Source organism: Girardinichthys multiradiatus, chromosome 11, assembly GCF_021462225.1.
Source record: "Girardinichthys multiradiatus isolate DD_20200921_A chromosome 11, DD_fGirMul_XY1, whole genome shotgun sequence".
NCBI lineage: Eukaryota > Metazoa > Chordata > Actinopteri > Cyprinodontiformes > Goodeidae > Girardinichthys > Girardinichthys multiradiatus.
Genome location: NC_061804.1, coordinates 24,717,727 through 24,743,148, shown reverse-complemented (window position 1 = coordinate 24,743,148; position 25,422 = coordinate 24,717,727). Strand labels below are relative to the sequence as shown.

The 25,422-nt window shown below is 37.8% G+C and overlaps 1 protein-coding gene across 3 annotated transcripts in view; it reads right to left on the bottom strand.

Moving 5' to 3' along the window:
* Positions 1–25,422, bottom strand: part of cadm2a (cell adhesion molecule 2a) — a 397,367-nt gene that overhangs the window by 40,956 nt on the left and 330,989 nt on the right. For 2 of the 3 annotated variants that reach the window (XM_047378822.1, XM_047378823.1), the window contains 4 exons: positions 20,838–20,999; positions 16,818–16,908; positions 16,531–16,709; positions 10,384–10,497 (listed from right to left, as the gene is read on the bottom strand). In XM_047378822.1, the coding sequence (XP_047234778.1) occupies positions 10,384–10,497; positions 16,531–16,709; positions 16,818–16,908; positions 20,838–20,999 (546 nt within the window). The remainder of the gene's footprint in view (positions 1–10,383; positions 10,498–16,530; positions 16,710–16,817; positions 16,909–20,837; positions 21,000–25,422) is intronic. The other variant, XM_047378824.1, reaches the window with a different exon arrangement.

Sequence of the window (25,422 nt, the reverse complement as noted above, 5' to 3'; positions counted from 1 at the left end):
AAGCTGAAAAACTCATCAGGGTTAGTGATGACTGTGGTCTGAGACAGATCACTTCGCTGCGCAAACTTTCCCCAAAAGCTGTTTAAGCACAGTTTTGCTACCTGTCTTTTGGCAAGGTTCACCTCGATTTTGCCTGCGTCTAATTGGATACCCTGGTGAAGTTTGTAGTCTGCGACATACTTTGACCTGCTCTCCTCATCCACCGCTTCAGATGGGTAGCCTGAAGCCTCCTGCTTACCCTTTAAAAAGCAGTGAATGTAACCTTTAAAGATTGTGTCGCTGGTCTTCTCAAAATGCCAAACTTCAGTGATTTTAGCTAGGCGATAACCACACTGCAGCGCTTTACAAAACTCTACACTCACCCACACACCTGTCAGAGCTCTGTCCTCATCATTATGCCTGCAGGGACCTGACTGGTTATTTATTTCAGTACATGTGCAGCAGAGAGTAAACACCAGTTTACCTTGGGATGTTCTGTAAGGCAAAACAGGGAAAAAGAGCCCTCGTGGGGGGTAGACCACAGCTCTGATGAGGCCAAAGTAGCTGCTGGGGTCATCAAAATCTTTGTAAATGATGGTGGGGTGCCCGAGGGGAAAGACGCAGCTTGCATTTACATAGGGGTACAGAGATGTGTAATCCACATAGTGTACAGTTTCACCTGCCCCCGCTGTGTACCTCAACCTCATAGGACAGGTGCGTCCACCATACAGAGCATCTCGGGGTGATAGCGGTTCGGGTGCATTAACTTTCTCAAGAAAGCTGATCACCCCTGGGTCTGATTTTTTCATTTCAGTCCACTCATGCTCCCAGATAACCTCGAGACGAAGACCGTACACAGTTTGGAGCACCTTGCTTCTCTCAACAGTGGCTGCGTAAAACTGTTCAAATGCGACCCCTCTCAACGGACATTTGTCATGAGGCATGTAACACTTTTTACAGCTGTGGAAAAAACAGCCGTAAAATTCAAACGCAACTTTGACACCGTTAATCTCTGCATACCCATCCACAGAATATGGACCAATTTTCCTTTCCCCCATGTTTAATGCATGTTCGATGTCAATTTTTCTGCTGTCTGAAATCCAGCCAAGCCATTGAATGGACGTGCTGGAAAACGTCTTACTACTACACCTGTAGTCCAGAGGTGAGGGGATGGCCAAGGTTTTAGGAGGAAGGAAATTGGTTACAAAAACCTTCATGCAGGCTGAGGCTATCGTGACGCATTTAAGCGGATCCACACTTGTCTCCTTAAAGAACTCATCCCTGAATTTAACACAACCTTGACAAAGAATGTCCACATAATTTTTACAATAACGAAGAGCTTCCTTCTCAAAGTCAAAGACCCCTTTGCTCGCTTCTCTGTACCAGCTGCTAAACACCTGTTGTTCTTGAAGGCTCATGCGTTCTACAGCGTAGGAGGATGGAGGAGGAAAAGACCCCACATACTGGAGATGTTGCTCAGACGAGAATAGGTGGGGGAAAAAACCTTTGGTCTTATCACTAAAACCTAATGCTTTCGGCATCGAACTAAGCTTCATACACATGAAGGACAGACTATCAATGTATTTTAACCTGTAATCAGGGTCGGTTAAACAGAGAACTTTACTTCCCTGCATGATGAGATGAGGTTTAATGCCTAACTGCAGCATAGCTGTGATAATCAGGTAGCTATCATACCCACGTGCGTTATGAGCTATTAAGGTAAAGCTTCTGTACATCGGTCTCCTGAAATGGAGAAGTAATTTTTGGGTGCAATTCAATCCATAAGCATGCCATTCCTCACCTTTCAGCGTTTTAACACAGACCAGATAGGGGATGTGCACACCGTTCTCGTCAATGAAGCATTCAAAATCATAAAAAAACAGTTTATCATCTAACTGATTATAGGCTTGGGCGGTTTGAATGTAACACAGATGACCATCGCACGTCACATCTAAATCAGGAGGTATATTCTCACCACAAATACGGCATTTTACATTACACACGTGTGGTTTATCCTGCTTGCTGATCGGAATAACGTATATCCTTTTGCACACCTTGCACAGTTTTACCAACTCACAGTCACTCATGGGCCTGTCAGCACTAGGTCTTTTGCGAGATTCCCTGTGTCTACTGAAACAAGAAGAGTTACGACAGATTCTGTGACAACCTGCACAGGCGACAGGTTCGTTAATTTCACGCATACACTGGTATGAGTGACACACCGGACAATAGCCTTCACAATGGTGTGTGTCTGGCTTTTCATAGCTCCCGTAACAATATGCACAGATGTATCTCGATCCTATAAAACCCTTGAGATTTTTTATCCCATAGTAGTGACCTTGAAATAACAGCAGAAACAGAGGGTTTGATCGATCAGGGAAACTGGTCTCAAATTTACACAGAGCTGCAGAGTCTGTAACGGTTCTGTGAAACACTACAATTTTTCTCTTTAGAATGTTTTCAAATTTACCAATGTCGCTGAAAGTTACTGCTGTCTGATCATCTAAACCAGCCCTGCGTTGCCACTCCTTCCCCAGCTCTAAAGCCTGATTATCAGTAAGGTTAGAGTCAGAGACGTGTGCAAGACTTATGGCAAAGCATAACTGATTACCGGTATTATCTACAATATACAGGTGACGCTTTTTCTTATTAATCAGTTCACAGTCTAACGTTCCTTTAACCTTACGTTTTGACCCTCCTGCAGGGTCATTAACTACCTGTAGAACAAATTCCAGGTTATTATCTGCAGGCATTTCAGCGTTGGACTGTACTAACTCATCCAGAAAATTCTCAAAAGCAGGCAGAATCATATTCCCATCATCGTTAATGGTAAACGTGATGTTACGGTTCAGATTTTCCCCGACTAATTCTAGCTGCACAACATCGTTACGTCTAGCTAAAGATCTTGCAGTATCGGCTAATTCAGTGAGAATATGCATGATGTTTATATAGATTGTAGCAAGATCAGGAACATGACCAGGGCAGGGAGGCGGGATGGTAAAAGGTCTCCTTATTTCAATGTTATTAAAACATTGTTATATATATATATATATATATTTTTTTTTTTTACTTACTCTCCTCTTCCGGAGCTGTTAATTTTTCCGGCGCACGGTCAGGTGACTGTGGTACATGAATGGTTTCGCCCTCTATTTCATGTTTCGCTGGGATCGGATTGTCTTTTTTAAAGACAAGTTTCCGTCTCAACTTTGATTTTTTTGGAGGCAGACGGTTACAAACGCTGACCTCTCTAACGTTCAGGAATACGTCTCTTGTTAAATCTGTAAGTAGAATTTATCTCATTTATTTTTTAAATCACAAAATAGCATTCACCAGTTGATTAAACTAGATGTTGTTGTTGCAGTTAATAATTACCATAGTCAGACTGTGTAAAAACGATACCATCCAGCTCATCACTCGTGGGTTCTAAAGAATATAAGTTAAACATTATTATTATCCAACGAGCTTTCACAAGCACTTAAAGAATTCTTAAAGATGAATACTTACTACTGAAGATTGCGTTGTATCTTTCGATAGAAGCAGAATGTTCACCTTCTTCGTTTCCTGAAATATTTTCCGACATTTTTTTTTTTCAGCTTCTCCTTACAAGTGTTCTAAAAATATTTCAGTGTAATTGGTTAAAAATAAACTTTTAGCTACCAGATTTGAAGCCGATCTCCCAGTAAAGATTGCGCTGTATCTCTCGATAGAACCAGGGATGACTGACTGCTCCACCTTCAGCGCGCTTAGTTACGCCCCTTGGCCATACCCTCCCGAGACACCTCAGCAACAGCGCAGACGCGTTAATTCATTAAACAGTGGATGTGTATTGTCAGACAATGCTCCAGACTTATAGCCAGGAAAGTGCTATTTTCCTCTTAATTACTTTGTGACTACAGTTGGTGTGAAGACTGTCTGAGACAATGCACACCTGTGGATGTTTAGAGGTCTGCCCATCTATTCATTAAACAGTGGATGTGTATTGTCAGACAATGCTCCAGACTTATAGCCAGGAAAGTGCTATTTTCCTCTTGATTACTTTTGACTACAGTTGGTGTGAAGACTGTCTGAGACAATACACAAGTTGTCTGCTTTAATTCAATAAACAGTGACATGTCTGAGGATTTTATAACCTTTATTTTTAATTTTTTCAGTTTCTTGTTACGTTTTACATAGTCATACTGGTTACAACCTCTGGCTCCCACGTGGAATGAGGAGAAAACTGTTTTCTCTAAATCATCAATAACTATTGCTCTAAGATGAAAAAAAGAAAAGCTTAAGGTAAGTAAAATTATCATCCATTTTACCAAATGGAGTCTCTCATGATTCCAAACAAAGTCTTTTAGCTGTAGAATCCATTTCTAATTTGGAAACAGGATGCTGAGCACTCATAACATTTTTTTTCAGTTCATTGGTTTCTCTGTTTTAGATCATCTCTACAACAGAAGCCAATTCATCCTTCTTTTCTAAATAGCATCTAAATAACCCCCTGTGTTAAAACAAAATGAATTTACAATCTGTCAGGTTCTCTCTTCTTATCAGAATTTCGTGTGATGTGCCTGCATTAAATTGAGTGACCTTTTAAAGTGGAGAAACTACATGTTTTGTTTTTAGATGTAAAAAACATCTAAAAACATACAATTAGAAAGATTCGCTTCCTTGTAATGACAACTTCCGGTTAATGACAACATCCGATTAATGATGATATCCGGCTAATGACAACATCCGATTAATGATGATATCCGGCTAATGACAACATCCGATTAATGATGATATCCGGTTACGTCGCAGGAAGGCCCAGCCACCGGAAGTCCCGCCCTAGGATGTCCCAGCCACCGGAAGTCCCGCACACCTGTCAAACATTTCACACCTCGTTTGATTGAAGGAGGTCCTTAATGTCTCTTATCTATCTATCTATCTATCTATCTATCTATCTATCTATCTATCTATCTATCTATCTATCTATCTATCTATCTATCTATCTATCTATCTATCTATCTATCTATCTATCTATCTATCTATCTATCTATCTATCTATCTATCTATCTATCTATCTATCTATCTATCTATCTATCTATCTATCTATCTATCTATCTATCTATCTATCTATCTATCTATCTATCTATCTATCTATCTATCTATCTATCTATCTATCTATCTATCTATCTATCTATCTATCTCTTAAAAAAGCAAGAAAGCTCAGGGGCTAGTCCTAACTATCGAACCCTTACTGATCCCTTGGGTATCCTCCTGAATCTGCCTTGAGTGTGTCCTTATTCATTTCAGCTTTAGTAGAAGCGGGACTGTTACCTATGTTCAGTGTTTTGGATTACCTTTAATAAAAGGCATGATGCTTGATAGAAAACTTTGGTAGCCTGTTCCAGTTTCTATATTTTTAACATGAGCTCCTCTTGGGGAACAACCACTGGGCTCAGAAAAGAGAACTTTAACTCTGCAAGGCTTTAGCTGGGTATTATTTTAGGTTTTTCCCTTCTTCTCCACAGGCCCAGACATTGGGGCATTAATAATTGCTGCCTTCTCGGTTGGTCCTTTTTCCAAAGCAATAAAGAGCTACAGAGCCGAGGTTGGCCACGCGAATGCAGATTATGGGAAGTGAATGGTAAATATTTTAAACACAAGAGAAACCCTTGTACGTGATTCAACCTTTGGGGAAGGTCTGATTATACTACATGGACTTGATACTTAGAGCAAGAGCTATTATACCTATTAAGGCTGGCTGGGCTATTGAAGGAGTGTGAGTCTTGGCCATACCTGCCAGCATCTCATTATTAAAGTGAATCACATCCTGCAGCTATACATCAGTCCTTGCAGGATACAGTTCTGATGATTAGATGTGTGTCTTTCAAACTAAAAGGCAAACTTGGTCAAGAGGAATTAGAATTTGTGGAATATGGCAATGTTTTTATAAATGTAAAATGAATCTACATTTTAAAATGCATTAATTAGAGTTCAACAGAAGATAATTAAAATATTCATTAAATAAAACATAAATTAAACATAAATAATTCTGACAATCAGAGTGTCATCAAAAGCAGATATTTAAAAATACTATTTTCAAATTATACTTACATGCTTACATTAAAGTTTGTACATTTATTAGATTCAGTTCTATTGGTCTTGATTCAAACAGCTACGTTGGGCTGTTAAGGTGTGTTTTGACCTTGCTACCCTAAATCTTATCCCCCAGAACCTAAATGATATACAACTTGATTTTACAAATTTACTTTTCAGTTGTGTCCAGGTTTGTAGAACCATCATGTTTTAAACAAAAGTGGTTAAAGGAGGATGATGAAAAGTGAGGGGGCCAGCATTTTTCTTTATGTCTGGTCTTTAGCTTGTGTAATGCTATCGGTCCATGTCTTGCAGTTGGATTAATTAATTATTATTGTTTATTTGCATATTGACTTTTTGTCTGTCTGTCTTTTATCAGTCTGCATCTGGCTCCTTCCTTTACTATTAACCATTTACAGTTTCTGTTCATTAGCCTTCTCATGCATGCTATGCAAGTTCTGTTTTCCTCTAGCTAAGTTTGATTCCATGTATTTACAGCACCCAAAATTAAAACAAATGTCTTTTGCCATTCAAATGCAGTATTATTGAATCCAGTTTGGTCCAACTGCAATTCAAGGCAGTCCAAATCAACACAAAAACACAAACATATAGTTTAACAGTTAGACTATATGTGTATTGTACAGGAATGAAATGGATTAATCTGAAAGTCTGAAAATCCTAAACTTAGACTCAAGCCATGGATTTTCTGAGATAGGATTGTAATGTCTGTCCTTTCTTAAAAAGCACACAAAAATATCATATATCTTCTGTAAAATAGGCATTTACAAGTGAGGCATATAGGCTTCTTAAAAGATTGCAATACTTCAACCTACAACCTATAACCTACTACAACATACAGTGGCTTTAAATAAAGGGACACATAAGGCTAACACTGTGATCTAAGATTCTGTCTTAAAGAGCTTTATGTCAGTTTAAAATGTAGTTATTTAGAAACACTTATAAAAAAACAAATGCAATAATGTATTTACATAAAGAAATGCTTCACATCTATTAATATGTCTAAAATTAACTAATTTAGTGCTGCAATTGAGCTATTAAGTGTGTGTAGTAAAAACACAATTTTCCTAAATGTTAATTTACCACCGTGTACATTTGACAATAAAGATTAATCATTTATGATTTAAATTAAGCAACACTGCTGGAAAACAAACAGTTGAAGGTAAGTATATCTGTCAAGTAACTACAAATACTCAAGACATTTTCCAACAGTTTACCTATAAGTCGTAGATTGAAGTAAAAATAATGCATTCTGATCGGGAGCTTTTGATTTCTTTAAATTGTTTTGATGCAAAAATGTTTCATTTTCAGTTTAGGTCTTGTACTTTTTGTTAAAAAAACAAGAGTTGTTTAGGTAGGGCACTAAAATGAAACTGACACTCCTAAAAGGGCTTGTCATAATATGCTAATATTTTGCATAGAGCCAATAGAGCTGAAGCCAAAATGTGTATTTTCTCCACACAGGCAGTTGACTTTATTAAAAAGACAAAACATCAGGGGGGTTTGTATAACTCCTCAGACATTTGCTTTCATCCCAAGGCTGTAAAAAGAAGTGGTAATAAATCAAGTAAACACCTGAAAACAAAAAGGGTGGTATCCTGTGACTGAAAATGCAGCAAAGAATTCCGATATGTAGATTTCCACAAGATACAACGGAAAAGCTCAACATTCCTTGTGTCCCTGAACTACCTAACCAGACATCAGAGAAGAAACCAAAGCACACCGGTGATGAACATCCAACATTGTGTCGGAAGCCAGTTATCAAAGAAGATCTTCAGAGAGATGAAGGGTAGACAGAGGAGAGAACAGTGAAAGCCGAAACAAAAAACTAGAGGAAATGTGGAGGGGGACTCAAGTGTCCTGTGAGACTTATAAGATGGTAATTTGCAGAAAGGATGAGCGATAGAGTAAAAATAATTCTGAGATTGGGGATATGGAACAGCCAAAGTCAGGGTAGAGTGAGGGTAATCTTAATTATATCTATGGTGGGAAAAAATATATCTTGAACCTATCTTTTTAGGAGCCCTGCAAAAAGGGAAATGATTAGTGTATTTAGCCTTTAACACATTCAACTGAATGTTTTGTGAAAAAAATTGTTACAGGAAAGTTAAAAATATCTTATATGTATGTCTTCAGTTTACATTCTCAGTAAAACTTGTCTAAAATTTACAATACAATTTATTTCGGTTGCAGCAATGCCAAAACGCCCCACTTCCCAGTCATGTCTTCCAGCTTCTTCTAGAGGGTCCATTAGGGGGCTTCCAGCAGGGATCTTGCTTAGGTACCCAAAATATCTCGGATGGCTCCTTTAAATGCATAACTGTTTCATTAGACTTTTTGGAAGACTTGAAACTCATTTTAGTACAAACGGTTTTACGTTCTGAAAAGGGGGATCAAGTCAAATGGAAAACAAGAAAATAAAGTCATATTCAAAAAATTATAATATGCGTTCCGATTTTTTATTGGCCTGTTGTAATGTATTAATCTTAAATGTTGTGTTTTCATTAGTTGTAAGCACAAAATCAGCACAATTAACATAACTAAAGGCTTGAAAGTGCGCGTCAGTGTGCAATTATTCTATATAATGTGTATTGTTTGGAAGGCTACTAATATAATTAAACTTTTCAATACTATTCTAATTTATTGAATATGACTGTATATACTGTAGCTAAAAAAGGCAAAAGAGAGCTAAATATCACCAATACCTTGTTTAGTAAATGCTGACAGTAAAGACAACTTTCTGCCAATTTCTTAAGAGTAAGAGCAAACAAATAGGTGCATATATCCCTGAAATTCTACCTCAAGAGATCAAAAATATGGGTATGCTCTTGAATGAACAATCTTGTAAATAGTGATTAGCTGGAATTTCCCATAAGGGGCTCTTTGTGCAAGACTGAGACCACACCACAACATAAAAAAAAGCTGGAATATGAATGTTTAGTCTTTAAGAGATCTTCTTAGTCTTGGAGAATCTTACAATTCACAACCTCAACACCATTTAATATAGAACCGAACCATGACTTCAGCGACCTTGCACTTAGAAATTCATCTTAAAGCTGTAGAGAAGCACACACTCCTCCAAACTGCACATAAACTGGTTAACCACAGAAAGTTGTGAGATTTTTAGGTTGCAGTTGAAATGCAAAATGTACCTCTGGAAAAGCAGAAAGAAACACAAGCAGTGCATCATGGAGTTTATAATACAAGTATACAATAATTGCAACATACATTTTCATGTGCTTGGTGTCATCAGCTCACAATGATCAATAAATATTAAATTGATCACTGACTGTGGCTCAGTGGGACTGTGGCTTACTGGGAACAGTGGCCGTCTTACAACTCGAAAGTTGTGGGTTCAATTCCAGCTTCCTCTTGCCAGATAATGATGTGACCCTGGGGAAGGCACATAACCCTGAAGTTGTCTGCCAATCTGCCTATCAGTGTACGAATGTGTGCGTGTAGTGAGTGCGATTGGGTGAATGTGGCTCTAGTATAAAGCGTTTCGAGTGGTTGAATGACTGGAAAGGCACGATATATGTTCTATCATTTACGATTTACATACAATCCTTGTGTGGATGATTCTTGCTGATTGTTCCCGAGATATGCGCACATCGCACAGAGCAAGAATACAATTACTGAGCATGAAGGCATGTTTGGTTCTCTGCTGTACTTTACTATTTGCCTCCTCTCTAATGTTTTTTCCACTACAAAGAGAATGAAACTGATGATGGAGGTGCAGAAACCTATCTTTATAGGAAATTCAGCAGTTGTTATTATCAGTGGTAGTAGCACTGATGGCTGGGAAGGCAGCTGTGAAAAAACTATTAGGCCAATACTGTGATTGCACTAATACCATGATTGTCTTTGTACTGGAATTAGGTTTTCCTGATTTTCCACAATCCAGCTGCATTCAAATAATCATGAAGGCTGTGGATACTGGGGGGCAGTTTTTATTTGGTCTGAAGCAGGATTTAGAGATTTTTACGTTTTCCAGAAAGAAACACCCTAACAGTATTCCACCCCATCTCACTTAAAATCTGTTGTTTTGATGCTTTAAGGTCCAGATGCCCTCCACTCTTTGAAATACCACATGGAAAGTAGATGTAGTATGTTAATGTTATGTGCATGTATCACTGTTGATTAAAAGCATACATCTTGTTTGAAACTTTATAAGACTAAAAATGTCTAAGAGGTGAGAAAAAGTATTAAGGCAAAAACTTGAACAGGAAGAGAAGAAGATGCAAGTGTAAAGAAGAAAAGGGAAATATAAAGTGTCATGCTGAGCAGGTTGTGGAAATGTGTGGGGTGTTACTGTACCTCTGCTGCCAGTGACTGTGAGGTCTGAGGCGTGGGTGCTTAACTGAACAGTAGGATCTGGAGGGATGGGATGTAGGGGGGGTGTGGTGGATGGAGGCAGGGTGGTGGGGGCGTCTGGTGAAGGGCACAGACAGACATATATACACAAAAATAATACAACAACAAATGAATTCACACAGAAAAGTGACGTTTGGGAGACCGGGGATAGTTCAACATTAGTGACATTTGTTTATGTAACCTGGAGCTGTTAATGGTCAGAATATTTAAAATATGATACACACTAGTTACATGTGCCTGCTATTAAATGGTTTAGCAGTTATCTCAGGGACAAACAGAACATCTGCATAGTTTAGTCTCAGATGGGGTTAGTCAAAGTTGGGTTATGTAAAATACCATAAGATGTAACAGAATGAAAGAAGAATTCTATTAAAGTTCTGATACTGGAAATGTTTTTATCTCCACATTATTAGGCTGCCACCAAAAGATATGTGTATCTGTGAAGCCAGTATGATCTCTGAACACAGACCTAATAATAAATGTACAAATGGTAACAATTGAAAATTGGAGTGTGTTTTTGCTTGTCTTATTTTGCACTTGAAGTTGCACTGGTCAGGCAAGTGTGTACCTCCTGCAACAAAGGCCTCATGGGGCCAGACTACAAGTCATATGCTGAACCCAGGTTTTTTTTTTTGGCTTCACCTTACAGTACCTTGCAAAATAATTGACTGCTCTTTTGACTTTTTCAGATTCTGTCACACTCCAACCACAGTCTTCAATGTACTTGAATTTCATGTAAAATACTTACACAACATCACACATTCTTGTGATGCACAAATAAAAATCTGAAGAAAGTAGGCATACATATGCATTCAACCCCCTGACTCAATACTTTGTAGATACACCTGTTTGAAGACTTCGAGGTATGCCTCTACCGGCTTTGCTAAACTGCAGAGTAGAATTTTGCGAATTTATCTCCAAATAAGGTCAAGCTCAGTCAGACTGAGGGAAGCCTCTATAAAGAGCAATTTAAAACTATTACCATAATTCTAGGGATTCTAAAACATGAACATGCTTTGATCTAAATTGCTTTGTAGCTCTGGCTCTATGTTTAGGATATTAGTCCTGCGGCAAGGTGAACCTGTGACCCAGTCTTGAGTCTTTTGCAGCCTCTGACAGGTTCTCTTCCAGGGTTGCCCAGTATTTAGTTCCATTTGTCTTTCCATCAAGTTTGATCTCCACTTTATGAAGCTGCCACCAACTTGTGTCACTTTGGGAATGGTGTATTCAGGGTCATGTGCAGCGTTAGTTTTCTTTCATAAAGAATGCAAAATATGGAAAAATGTGGGAAATTTTAAGTGGTGAAATAATTTAGCAATGCAGTGTATGTATAATACAGAGGGTGCACATTTGAGCATTTTTATGGTTGATAAAATTAACCCAGACTCTTGGAACCATGAACAAGAATAAAATCAAAAAGCTTAAACATTACCCCCTAAACTTGCATATCTGCTGTAGGGTGTTACTTTTTCCTATGGGCTATAATGCAGAAAGTAAATCACATGATTTGTAACTTGTTCCTGACAGGAGAAAATGAAAGTGTTACAACTGATCCATGCTACAACCATCCCCGGTCTCCTTATTAAACAACACAAATGAACACTGTAAATAACTGAAAGGTGTTTCCAGTATATTCCTGTAAATGTTTTTTTTTCACTGAACTATGAACCATTTAGAGCATGTTACTGGCAATTCTACTCTAAATGCTGACATATTACTCTCTATCTATTTGTACTAAAAATATAGTATCAGTTTTTCACTAAATTCATAAAGGTCCAATGTATGAAAAGATAAGGTGTAGGGTAGAGACAAAGCTATAGACAAAACCTTATTTAAACAAACAGCCTGCTAGGTCTCAGTAGGGTCTCCAAACCTGTATAAAAGCACATGTGCTGACTTGGCACCTACACATTTTAATGAAAAAACTGCAATGGTTTTTGCAAAGGTAGAAGTAGCCCTAGTATATGTATATTTTTAAAGCAAAGAGAACACAACATACATGATCAGCTAAAACCCCAGTTTTTTATTTTCCTTGTAGTGATCTTAAAAAACCATCTTTAAATGTGGGGCCTTTTTTTTAGCAGTGGAACAAAAATAACCTTGAATTGAATCTGCTAATGCTGTCTGATCTCTCTAGAGAAAGTCAAATTCCACCAAATGAAGACATTAATTTGACAAAAGATCTGTGCAAATTACACATTTTCAAGGGTGCTTTCAGAAGAGGTGGTCAGGTCATCATTACCGCAGACTTCATGCTACTTCATGGTAGAAAGCGTTTCTTGCTGTCATGCGATCAGGCCAAAGAGAAAAATGGACTGAAACATTGTGTGACCAAGTTAATGAGGTTACACTATCACCTTGGCTTTAATGTTTATGTCACTCTGCATTTTATGGTGAGCCAGAGGCTTTTAATTGGCTGTGGTCGTCTTTCTCAGGGCCAACCATCCTCTGTGTCTTGGTGACATTTGATCATGACTCACTGAGCAGCTAACTGCATGTCTGCAGGAAATGGGTAGGAGAGAAAATGTCTCCCTGTTGGAGGGGGACCATTAAAAAGGTATTTCTCAAGAATAATGGAGGCAGTTGTAAAAGGCTAAAAGGTGTGCTAATCACTAATGAATGGTAGAAACAGACTTGGTGCCATTTCAGGCGAACAAGTAATGAATCTGAATAGGCCTCTTTGACCCTGCTGTACCCAATAGCCTTTTTTGTGGAGCAGAATTTGTCAGTTTAATATCATCTGCGTCATTATATGCATTGGTTGTAGCTGTTAGCTTCAGCTGGCATTTAAAGGAATTGTTAGGCACAGACACATGGTGTGTGTAAAGCACATTAATTAAACCAGAGTTGCCACATTTTGTCTATTAGTCAAAAAATTAATGAAGGGATTTGTTGAAGGAGTTGATAAATGGTTAATGCTAAATCATTGAATATTGTAAACTACTGATAGTATTTAAACCTAATTTGCATCTATAAGTTTATTTTTATCATTGAGATGAGATTTATTCAAAGCTCTCTTGCTCGGTCTGAACTCTGCTTGTGTAAGTCACACTAGATGTTGCTTTTTTATAGCTCCCATAACAGATTTAAATACGACAAAAGGTGAAAAGAATCATAAATATTAGATGGTATCCATAATTAGCCAGGCCCGATCCTAATTTGTGGCTTTGAATGCATAAATAGACCATTTAGCTAATTATGCCAGTAATACACTTGTAATTATTACTATTACATCTGAAATTATCTGTAAAAAATCATATAGCATTTAGAAAAATGCTAATTTCTATGTTTGCAATTAATCTGCTACATTAACACTAGATGACAAATTATAGCTAGAGATACTGGCAATCATAAGTTAGCTTTTTCTGTAGATAAAATATGACATTCCAGTATGACATGAACTATTTTAATTTGATCCAATAATGTGTAAAGCTAGTGACACACTACATAACCTTCAAAGTATTCACAGATTTTGAAAAGAAACACCAGCAGACTAGTTTCAGCAGATTTTTATATCATGACTGAAAAAAAGTGAGGGTCCCATACTTAACAACTGGGCCTGTTGGGGGATCACAGTCTACAGGTTTCATTGCTCCAAATACAGCCTACTGAATCTATCAAACTCCTGTGAGGACCACTTTTTAAAGGGTGAACAAACATACTAGTAGGTGGTGGCAGTAGATGATATTTCAAAATTACGACAGTTTTTGTTTTTTTCTCACCCCCTAAAGTAAAAAAAGAAATGTAATTCAAAGTACTTCAATTTATCCCACAATTTGGTATATATATATTTTAGATATAAGATTGTAAGTGGGTTGCGGCATAACTTTCAATGTTATCCTTTACTCAAAATAAATGATTATTTAAACTTGAAAGACAACGCTATCGTTTTTAGACAGCATCGTATAAACAATTAGAATTCATGGTAAACCACTTTCTTTTAATTAGAAAATGTTTTAATTATAAATGTTGATTCTTTAAACTCACCACTGGCAAAATGAACAAATTTTACTTCATATACTGTTAAACCTTTAAAAGATTCAAGAGCATTTTTACTTTTATGTCTAAGATTTGGCAGCATCCATCCACAGTTAGGTCAGTATTTAGTTCACAATACCAAATTATAAGCAGATTCAGCTGAAAAGATTCAAACACATTTGATCGACAGCAACAGAAGTCAAATCGGGACTGCTCCTCGAAAACAGACTCCTGTCTTTACCCCCTCTTACACTAACAAATGTTTTGCCAACTCGCCTTCCCACCTGTCAACAATTAGTGTGGACTGATGAAGACCATTTCAAATTAGAAATCTCACAAAGAAGGATGTAGTGTGTCACCAGCGTTAGTGCTTTTGTGATTTTCTTCAATAAGTTGAATCAAGTCTGATGGGAAACGGTTTTAGATAATAAGTATGTTTTCAGAGCATAGAGAATGCTGCTTGTATAAAACGTCTAACTCTTTTTAATCATTTTTGTGTCTGTTGAATTTTTTTAGAAGTGTTTTCAGAATATTCGCCAAATTTGGTAACTCTGATAATGTCATTTACATGGCAAAATGTGATTTGATCGGCTCTCGCCAGTGACTGGACTGGTGGAAAACTCAAAACTACCAGATCATGGTAACAGCAAAACTCGTTGGTGTGGATGCTGTTACTGAGGGAAGAAGGCTCAAAGTTAGCTTTATTCAGTATCAGCGTGATGTTTAAAATTAGGTCAAAGTACGTACATATTTGCATGACGCTAAGGAAATATGTTGAAATATGTTAAAAACTGGTAAATGTACTTTTTAAGACATGTCATATGTCTGTATTCCATTTAGACTGAGTGAGAGTGAACTTTTGAACAGATAACAGGAAAGCTGAAAGTACTGCAGCAAAGTTGTTCACTTTTATTCAATTGAGTAACCTTAATATGAATGCTGGATCTGGAAATGTTAGCAGTTTGTTGGAAACGCATAAAAATGGTTACATTTACACTTTGTCCCTTTCTAATTAAAGTTAAAGTAAATATAAAACACTAAAGACATTTTTAAGTGAAAACCCTGTTATACAGATCTGATATTATGGGCCCTAAAAAGAAACTGGAATTAGATAAATAGTATCTGCTGGTCAAAGCTTTACAAAAACCAGAGATCAGAAATTGGCAACAAAGTTTTGAAAACCACTTGTTAGGTTTTCCTTTGCTAGTTTTTTTTTTTTTTGGTTAATAGTTTTTCATCCGGTGTCATCCCTACCCATTCTGTCTTCTCAGTTCAACATTTTGCTCTTCTTTTCACAAAGTATTTAGGCAAGCATCACTTAACACAGAACATATTTTTTCTTGTGTAGTATTAAAAGAACTCTGGTTTGAGATCTAGCAGATGTAACACACTTGAACGTACCAACATTCATGTAATCTGTTATTGATCTGCTGTAAGATACTTTCGTTTCTTTTTGTCAGTCCTTACAAGCTGTCTAACATCACCGACGCTCAGTTGACACTGTTCTGCTTGTTCCCTTTTGTATTTTTTATTACTTAATACCAAGAGACAAATGGCAGAGCAGGAACGGAAGGAAGAAAGAACTATCTGTTTTCCCTGACAGTGAGTCGCTTTATCCTCCACCTCCTCTGGCGTTACTAGGAATTACTTATCATGATATTCTTGACAACACAGCACTAAATTCTGCCTCCCTCACACATTTCCCTCTAGGTGTGTGTGTGTGTGTGTGTGTGTGTGTGTGTGTGTGTGTGTGTGACACTGTGTGGAGGATCTGGGACAAAAGTTTATTTAAGGAAAAGCACTGGTGGCGTTTGTGGCACCTGAGGCCCATATTTTCCTGGTGAAATATGGCACCCCTAATCAGTTTTTTGTAGTTATGCAGTATGCAAATCAGGAAGTATATTAATCCTGTTTGTGCAACCCTTTTTCTGCTATGTATGTGGAGTGTAGATTAAATTCAATAAGTCCTTTTGTATGTTGTTGCTTATTTAACCTATTTCTTTTTTAATATGGTTAGATAATTATCTGAAAAAGATAATTCTGTACCTTTATTTTTGTATATCAGTACATAGAACACAATAACCCACACATCAACCTTTCCCTTGAACTCACCATACACGTAGAGTACATATTCAGTGCTGCTGGTCCCCAGGTGGTTGCTGGCTTCACAGCGGTAGGTGCCATTGTCTGTCTTGTTGAGTGAAGTAAAGGTGAGCTCCCTCCCTTCGACAATTATCCTGTCAAGGTCGGGAAGTTCACCGCCATCCTTCGTCCACATCACAGGATCTGGTCTGTTATTTAAGAATTTGTTTGAAAAAAGGTCCAACTTACAACAAGAATGCATGCAGAATACAATAAAACAGACTGAACTCAAATTATGGATAAAGGAAAAGACTTACGATGGGTTTCCTCTGGAGACACACTCCAGCTTTAAGTATTGGCCCTCCTGAGGGACTGCAAGAGATTTGATGATTTCCACACGGGGAGCATCTAGGATAGACAGGGAGAGTTTGAACAAGTGGTAAGTAGTAATGGAACACATTAATATTTGTTGAACCTTCCTTTCTCATAATTATCCTAAAAGTAACGTAGGAATTACTGAAAAATGGATCATCCCATTAAAAAGAGTGTTGGAATGAAAAAATGTTTAGATAGCACAAACAAACAGCACCTCAGATCCCAAATTTTCCAAACCGCCAGCTTAACATACATTATTACAGTATTATAACAGAACTTTGATTTCTTCAGTTTGTTAACAAACATACAAAAAACATTTTTATTCATTGGCTGCAAGTGTAAAGGTTATTTTCACTGACAATTTGTGTGTCATTAAATCTTTCACACCAACAGTAGCAAATTCGGGTTTCTGAACTTGGAGCAACATGGTTAAGTTGGTTTGATGAAAATTTCCTATTCAAGTTTCACCCTCAGAGGTAATGAAATATCTATTCATACGCATTTAACAAATTAATATCATTTCTCCTGCATACCACTAAAGGCAGTCCAACTGCCATCTGTGGTACTTGCACCACAGTTTGAGAACACTAGACATTTATATTGCACTGACTCCACTGTGCATTGCAAAAGCATCCACTTCCTTTGAAGAACATTTAATTTAGGGGTATCAGAGTAAAAGGGGACTCTACATATATACAGTGCCTTGCGAAAGTATTCGGCCCCCTTGAACTTTTCAACCTCTTGCCACATTTCAGGTTTCAAACATAAAGATATAACATTCTAATTTTTTGTGAAGAATCAACAAGTGGGACACAATCGTGAAGTGGATTGAAATTTATTGGATGTGTCAAACTTGTTTAACAAATAAAAAACTGAAAAGTGGGGCGTGCAATATTATTCGGCCCCCTTGCGTTAATACTTTGTAGCGCCACCCTTTGCTGCAATCACAGCTGCAAGTCGCTTGGGGTTTGTCTCTATCAGTTTTGCACATCAAGAGACTGAAATTCTTGCCCATTCTTCCTTGCAAACAGCTCGAGCTCAGTGAGGTTGGATGGAGAGCGTTCGTGAACAGCAGTCTTCAACTCTTTCCACAGATTCTCGATTGGATTCAGGTCTGGACTTTGACTTGGCCATACCAACATCTGGATACGTTTATTTGTGAACCATTCCATTGTAGATTTGGCTTTATGTTTTGGATCATTGTCTTGTTGGAAGATAAATCTCCGTCCCAGTCTCCGTCCCAGTCTCAACAGGTTTTCTTCCAGAATGGTCCTGTATTTGGCCCCATCCATCTTCCCATCACTTTTGACCTTCTTCCCTGTCCCTCCTGATGAAAAGCAGACACAAACCATGATGCTGCCACCACCATGTTTGACAGTGGGGATGGTGTGTTCAGGGTCATGAGCTGTGTTGCTTTTACGCCAAACATATCATTTTGCATTGTGGTCAAACAGTTTGATTTAGGTTTCATCTGACCAGAGCACCTTCTTCCATATGTTTGGTGTGTCTCCCAGGTGGCTTGTGGCAAACTTTAAACGAGACTTTTTATGGATATCTTAAAGAAATGGCTTTCTTCTTGCCACTCATCCATAAATGCCAGATTCGTGCAGTGTACGACTGATTGTTGTCCTATGGACAGACTCTCCCACCTCAGTTGTAGATCTCTGAAGTTCATCCAGAGTGATCATGGGCCTCTTGGCTGCATCTCTGATCAGTCTTCTCCTTGTTCGAGATGAAAGTTTAGAGGGACGCCCGGGTCTTTGTAGATTTGCAGTGGTCTGATACTCCTTCCATTTCAATATGATAGCTTGCACAGTGCTCCTTGGGATGTTTAAAGCTTGGGAAATCTTTTTGTATCCAAATCCGGCTTTACACTTCTCCACAACAGTATCTCGGACCTTCCTGGTGTGTTCCTTGGTCATCATGATACTCTCTGCGCTTTCAACAGAGCCCTGAGACTATCACATAACAGGTGCATTTATTTGGAGACTTGATTACACACAGGTGGATCCTAATTATCATCATCAGTCATTTGGGACAACATTGGATCATTCAGAGATCCTCACTGAACTTCTGGAGTGAGTTTGCTGCACTGAAAGTAAAGGGGCTGAATAATATTGCACGCCCCACTTTTCAGTTTTTTATTTGTTAAAAAAGTTTGACACATCCAATAAATTTCATTCCACTTCACGATTGTGTCCCACTTGTTGTTGATTCTTCACAAAAAATTCGAATTTTATATCTTTGTGTTTGAACCTTGAAATGTGGCAAGAGGTTGAAAAGTTCAAGGGGGCCGAATACCTTCGCAAGGCACTGTATAGATACATACAGGGGTTGGACAATGAAAGTGAAACACCTGGTTATAGACCACAATAATTTATTAGTATGGTGTAGGGCCTCCTTTTGCGGCCAATACAGCGTCAATTCGTCTAGGGAATGACATATACAAGTCCTGCACAGTGGTCAGAGGGATTTTAAGCCATTCTTGCAGGATAGTGGCCAGGTCACTACGTGATACTGGTGGAGGAAAATGTTTCCTGACTCGCTCCTCCAAAACACCCCAAAGTGGCTCAATAATATTTAGATCTGGTGACTGTGCAGGCCATGGGAGATGTTCAACTTCACTTTCATGTTCATCAAACCAATCTTTCACCAGTCTTGCTGTGTGTATTGGTGCATTGTCATCCTGATACACGGCACCGCCTTCAGGATACAATGTTTGAACCATTGGATGCACATGGCCCTCAAGAGTGGGTCGGTAGTCCTTGGCAGTGATGTGCCCATCTAGCACAAGTATTGGGCCAAGGGAATGCCATGATATGGCAGCCCAAACCATCACTGATCCACCCCCATGCTTCACTCTGGGCATGCAACAGTCTGGGTGGTGCTTCTTTGGGGCTTCTCCACACCGTAACTCTCCTGGATGTGGAGAAAACAGTAAAGGTGGACTCATCAGAGAACAATACATGTTTCACATTGTCCACAGCCCAAGATTTGCCCTCCTTGCACCATTGAAACCGACGTTTGGCATTGGCATGAGTGACCAAAGGTTTGGCTATAGCAGCCCGGCCGTGTATATTAACACTGTGGAGCTCCCGACGGACAGTTCTGGTGGAAACAGGAGAGTTGAGGTGCACATTTAATTCTGCTGTGATTTGTGCAGCCGTGGTTTTATGTTTTTTGGATACAATCCGGGTTAGCACCCGAACATCCCTTTCAGACAGCTTCCTCTTGCGTCCACAGTTAATCCTGTTGGATGTGGTTCGTCCTTCTTGGTGGTATGCTGACATTACCCTGGATACCGTGGCTCTTGATACATCACAAAGACTTGCTGTCTTGGTCACAGATGCGCCAGCAAGACGTGCACCAACAATTTGTCCTCTTTTCAACTCTGGTATGTAACCCATAATGTTGTGTACATTTCAATATTTTGAGCAAAACTGTGCTCTTACCCTGCTAATTGAACCTTCACACTCTGCTCTTACTGGTGCAATGTGCAATCAATGAAGACTGGCTACCAGGCTGGTCCAATTTAGCCATGAAACCTCCCACACTAAAATGACAGGTGTTTCAGTTTCATTGTCCAACCCCTGTATATATATGCACACCACACTTTTAAGCTTTTTGTTTTGTAACACAATTTGACAACCATGTTTATCATGTAAATTATGAATAAGATACACTGAAATTGTAATGCTGCAAGCTGTGAAAAGTTTTAATGGGTATAGGTACTTTTGCAATGCACTGTACAGGTATACATACTGTAAAAATCGAACTGAAGACCGTTGAGGAAAATATTATGCAGCTGAGTTGTTGGGCTGAACAACACTTAACCTTTTTCAGCCCTAAGAGGGAAATTTATGTGTTAGGGAAAATCTCTATTGCTGTTTTCATTTCCACTTATGTCCATATAAACCTGTTTTGTTTGTGTGTGACTGCATGTGTTTTGGGCGTATACTCACAGTGGACCTCCAGCACTTTGGTGGCCTCCTGTGGTGCCTGTGCAAGTGCTACATGGTCCACTTTGCAGGTGTAGGCCACTCCATCATCATTTCTGTCAACATGTAGCTGCAGAGAACTCTGAACTGTAAATGTCTTTCCTCTTGCATTCACCTCTTTGGCACCTTTGAAGAGAAGAGAATAGAAGAAAATGGTACACTGTCAGAAGCGAAGTACACTGCACTCTCTCATAGCATAATTTAAATATATCAAAGTAAGGGCCATGTTTTATGTTAAAACCAACTTTACATCCATTTGGATCTATACTATCCATATAGCATACATATTTTATGTTGGATTGTGTCTTTACAGCTGTTGTTGATGGTTATTTATTTATTATGTCATTAAACATCACTTCCTTCAGCTAATTATATGTTGTCTTGTTTGCATCACATTAGGCACTTCCAGGACATCTAAACGTAAGTGTTTTTATAAAAAAAAATTGTTGTGAAATAGATGTTACACAGAAGACAAAACAGCATGAAAGTCAAGCAGATGGGAAAAGAAAAAGGGTCTTACTGGTCATTGGGTCATGTATCTGCATCGGCTTGGACACTTACTGCTGTGAGGCACTGACAATAAGGTCAACAGCAACCATTACATCAAGATATTCTTTGCAGACAGCCATTTTGAGCTCACGTCAGTTCAAATATCAATGTTATGTAGGGTCACATTGTGGGCTGCATACCCTTAAATAAAAATACTCATGAAATCAATATGAACATTGGAGCTATAAAGTTTCACACCATGCTCTCGTATTTACCATCTCTGCATCCCAAGGCATCACTCTCACATAAATCTTGAACGGTTTAATGAGCTTAATTTCTACCGCTTCCCCCAACCTCTGTACACAACAGCTATGTCAAGCCCAACTGGAACAAAAAATGCCTGTGCTAGTCAGATGTTTGCCTTGCAGCAAAAGCATCATTACACCTATTCATCTAATCAACTCGTTGTCAGAGCAATCCTCATAACACCTGCTTTTGATTCCATACCAAAACTGCTGATCCACATTTCTGTGTCCATTAGCATTACAATCAACCAGCTTCCTCAAATGATCTGCATAATGTCCTCAAATTTGGTTTGTTTGTCAAATAAATCTTCAGTTTTGTGCCTCATGTGCTTCCCTGATATAGAGAGAGATAGAATAACAGTTTTAGTCCAACAATAGCATTTCAGGGAGTTTTACGTTATTTGAGCACCAGCCCACATATATGAAACAGATGTCCTCAATAACCTCGATGTACATAGCAACACATTATACATCCAATACATTATTAAATATTTGTCAGTTTGGCAAACTGTTGCTGAAGTTATTGTTACAGAATGAAATTACTAGGAAAAACTGACTTATCCAGAAAAGAAATGGCAAATTATTTCATCATGTTTTACTGAAATAGTTATATATGTCAAATTTGAGAACATTGTTGCTAATAAAATGTGCAGATTATTTCTTTAGAGCAAACAAGTGTGTTAGCAACTTGGAAGATGAGTTAAATGTTGTTGTAAATTGTTGGGTGGCCAACAGAAAAAAAGAAACGCTGACCAAGTAATCAACAAAATTCTAATTATTTGTAATTATTGTGAGAATACCACAACTGATGCTAGTTTGCATCTGCTTCTAAAGAGCTATTTCACAGCTTTTCAAGGAATCTGGACTTTATTTAATCATCTATAATTCAAAATCAAAAATATTTAGACCACTAGTGTTCAAACTGTTTACCACCTGGGCTAAAATCACCAAGCTGAAAGTACTGGAGGACGAGAAAGTTTATTTATTACGAAATTATCTCATTTTATTTAGTAGATTTCCCTAGGCAGAAATTATCTCCAATGCTAATCAATTAAACTAATACAAAGGTTTATAAATCAAGAACATGTTTTATAATTTCACAGTGAATCCCTTGGGGAGCACACAGTCAAACCAAATCCATTAGTCATATTAAACAATTAAGCACAACCATGTTTGCTTTCCTTACTAGTGGTTTTACTGACTGGTAATAAACCAAACCCACTCTTAAGAAACCATTTAAATGCCTTTTTGCTCTCAGAACTATCTGCCCTCTAAAAAAGCCTGTTTGTTCTACTCAAGTTATGATATTGTCTGGCATTTCAAATACCAAAAAGCCAGTCTATCCTAACTTTGATAAAAAATGACTTAATGTAGTTTTCAAAGGAACTGTCCTATTGGTACATTCAGATTTTGTCCCTTGAAAAACATTTTTTACCTGTTTTGTAGAGTGTATATATATATAAAAAAAATTAATAAAAGTAAAGAACATAAGTATGTACTGTGCGTTTCTCATGAAAACCACTTGTTTGTGCCTCCTAAAGACACCATTTATGCTCTGCATCCTTTCCCCCGCTCTGCTTAACTGCTCCACTTTCCCAGAATCCCTCCTTACTGTCTATTGTACCTCTAAATTCTGCCAATCAACTATTCTGTTCAGCCACTTCCACCAACTGAGGCTACGAGAATGGCTCCCCAGGAGATAAATGACTGACAGGTCTGCAGTGTTAGCAACATCCATCCAATCAACAACATGGAACAACTATGGATAGATTTCTTTATAAAGACCAAACTGCAGGAGATGTGGGAGACTGAAAAGCTGAAGAGGGGAAAGGGAGGGAAGAAACATCATTTTTTTAACTCAATGAAGGTTTTGGAAGAGAAAACATTTTCCTTTCATTTTGATTAATACTTGCTCTTTAGAAACTATTTATCTCTGTATTTTCATCTTTTTACCAGATTTACTTTACTTTCAGTCTTTTTCTGTTTTTGTCTAGCTGTTTTTGTCTCTGTGTATATTGGCATTCTCCTTGTTCCTTCAAACTTGCATGTGATCTCTGATTTTTGTTTTAGGTACAATATTTAAGACTAACTTTGAGATTAGATAAAGTTTTCGTCTAACCAGACAGTATTACACTGCAAATATCTCTGTAAACATAAAAGTGTTCATGAATGTGTGTCTCCGAATATTATTTAAATTGGTCTAAAAATACAATAACTTAACACATTTTAATTATAGGTGCTGAGTGGTGCAGCTGACACAGAGCTGCCATTAAGGTTCAGGCTTGTCGAACAAATATATATAAATATATATATATATATATATATATATATACAGTATATACAGTATATCTATATGTTTTTCTACCCAATCCAACCTCAACAAAAATTCTTTCAAATTTAATAACATTCTTGTTTAGATTCAATATTAACATTGCATTTGATGTAACCCAGTCACAAGTGTCACCACAATCAGGATGAATTGAGGTTTTCACAGTGATCTGATATTCTTTTATCCACATTCTAAAGCAGCCTGCAAGCTCCTGCTTTTAGATATAAAAACGTATCCAGTGAAAAGCTGTGTCAAAATCAGATACAGTTGATGCATAATTGAAAATGATAATATATTAAATAAATTTATTTTTGGTGGACCAAAAAATTTTACTGAGCCAAATTTTTTGGATAACAGTTAAGAAAAATAAAAAAAGCAATAATCAGTTTGCAGGGAAGCCTTGCCTTTGTTGCACTAGTTGTCTTTATTTACAGTTATCAGATAGAGAGAGAAAGGGAGGAAGGCATGCAACAAAGGTCCTGAGGTCAGAAGTCGATATCTGGATGGTTGCATCAAGGATAAATTGCTTCTGTATACTTCACCATTCACCACCCCGACACCACCCTATGATCACCTTATCGACATACACTTCAAATCAATGAAATTCTGAAAATAGTAACTTTCTAGTGGAACGTAGTATCTACATCTAATTTGCAAAGATGTGGACCGACACGTTTTAAAGAAAACATTTTATACCCTGATTGTGAGATGTTGTAATTGGATGAATTAGATGTTTTAAGGTGCATTAATCAGAAATTATCTACTTACACTGATATATGGTTATGGGAACAATTAGGTTTCTTTGACCGTCATAACAGTCATAGGTAAAATTAAGTATGCCATAGCCGCTTTCATAGGATTTAAGAGGGTATATAGCAGGTGAAGCTACCTCTATAAAAGCACGGGTTTTGGCAGTTTGTTTGCCTGGACAAAGAGGCCTGGACAAAGAGACATGTGTTTAACACAATATCAAGGAGGAAACACAACATAAATGGCCTTAAAGACTCAAGTACAGCTCCCTATAAATGTGGAAAGAGTTATAAGGCCAATTCCAAACAATTTGAAGTCAATCATTCTACAGTGACAAAGATTATTCCCAAGTTAAAATTGTTTTAATAAAATTAGGACAGTTGCATATCGTCCTTTGTGTGGATATTGCTAACCATTTAATATAAAGAGAAATAAAAAACAAACAATCAGCAGCTCCATGTCAGACTCAGAAAGATCTCTGTTATTACCTTAAATGGCAAAGGTCATGACAGAACTTTAGAAAAAGACTGAATATGGATGGCTTAATTGGAAAGGTTTCTAGGAGAAAGCCTCTTCAGTAAGAAATGGGATTTAACTCGGTGAAGATGTGTCTGGCAAAACAACACACAAATTTTAGAACAATGTCTTTAGGACAGGTGAGATCAAATAAGAGCTG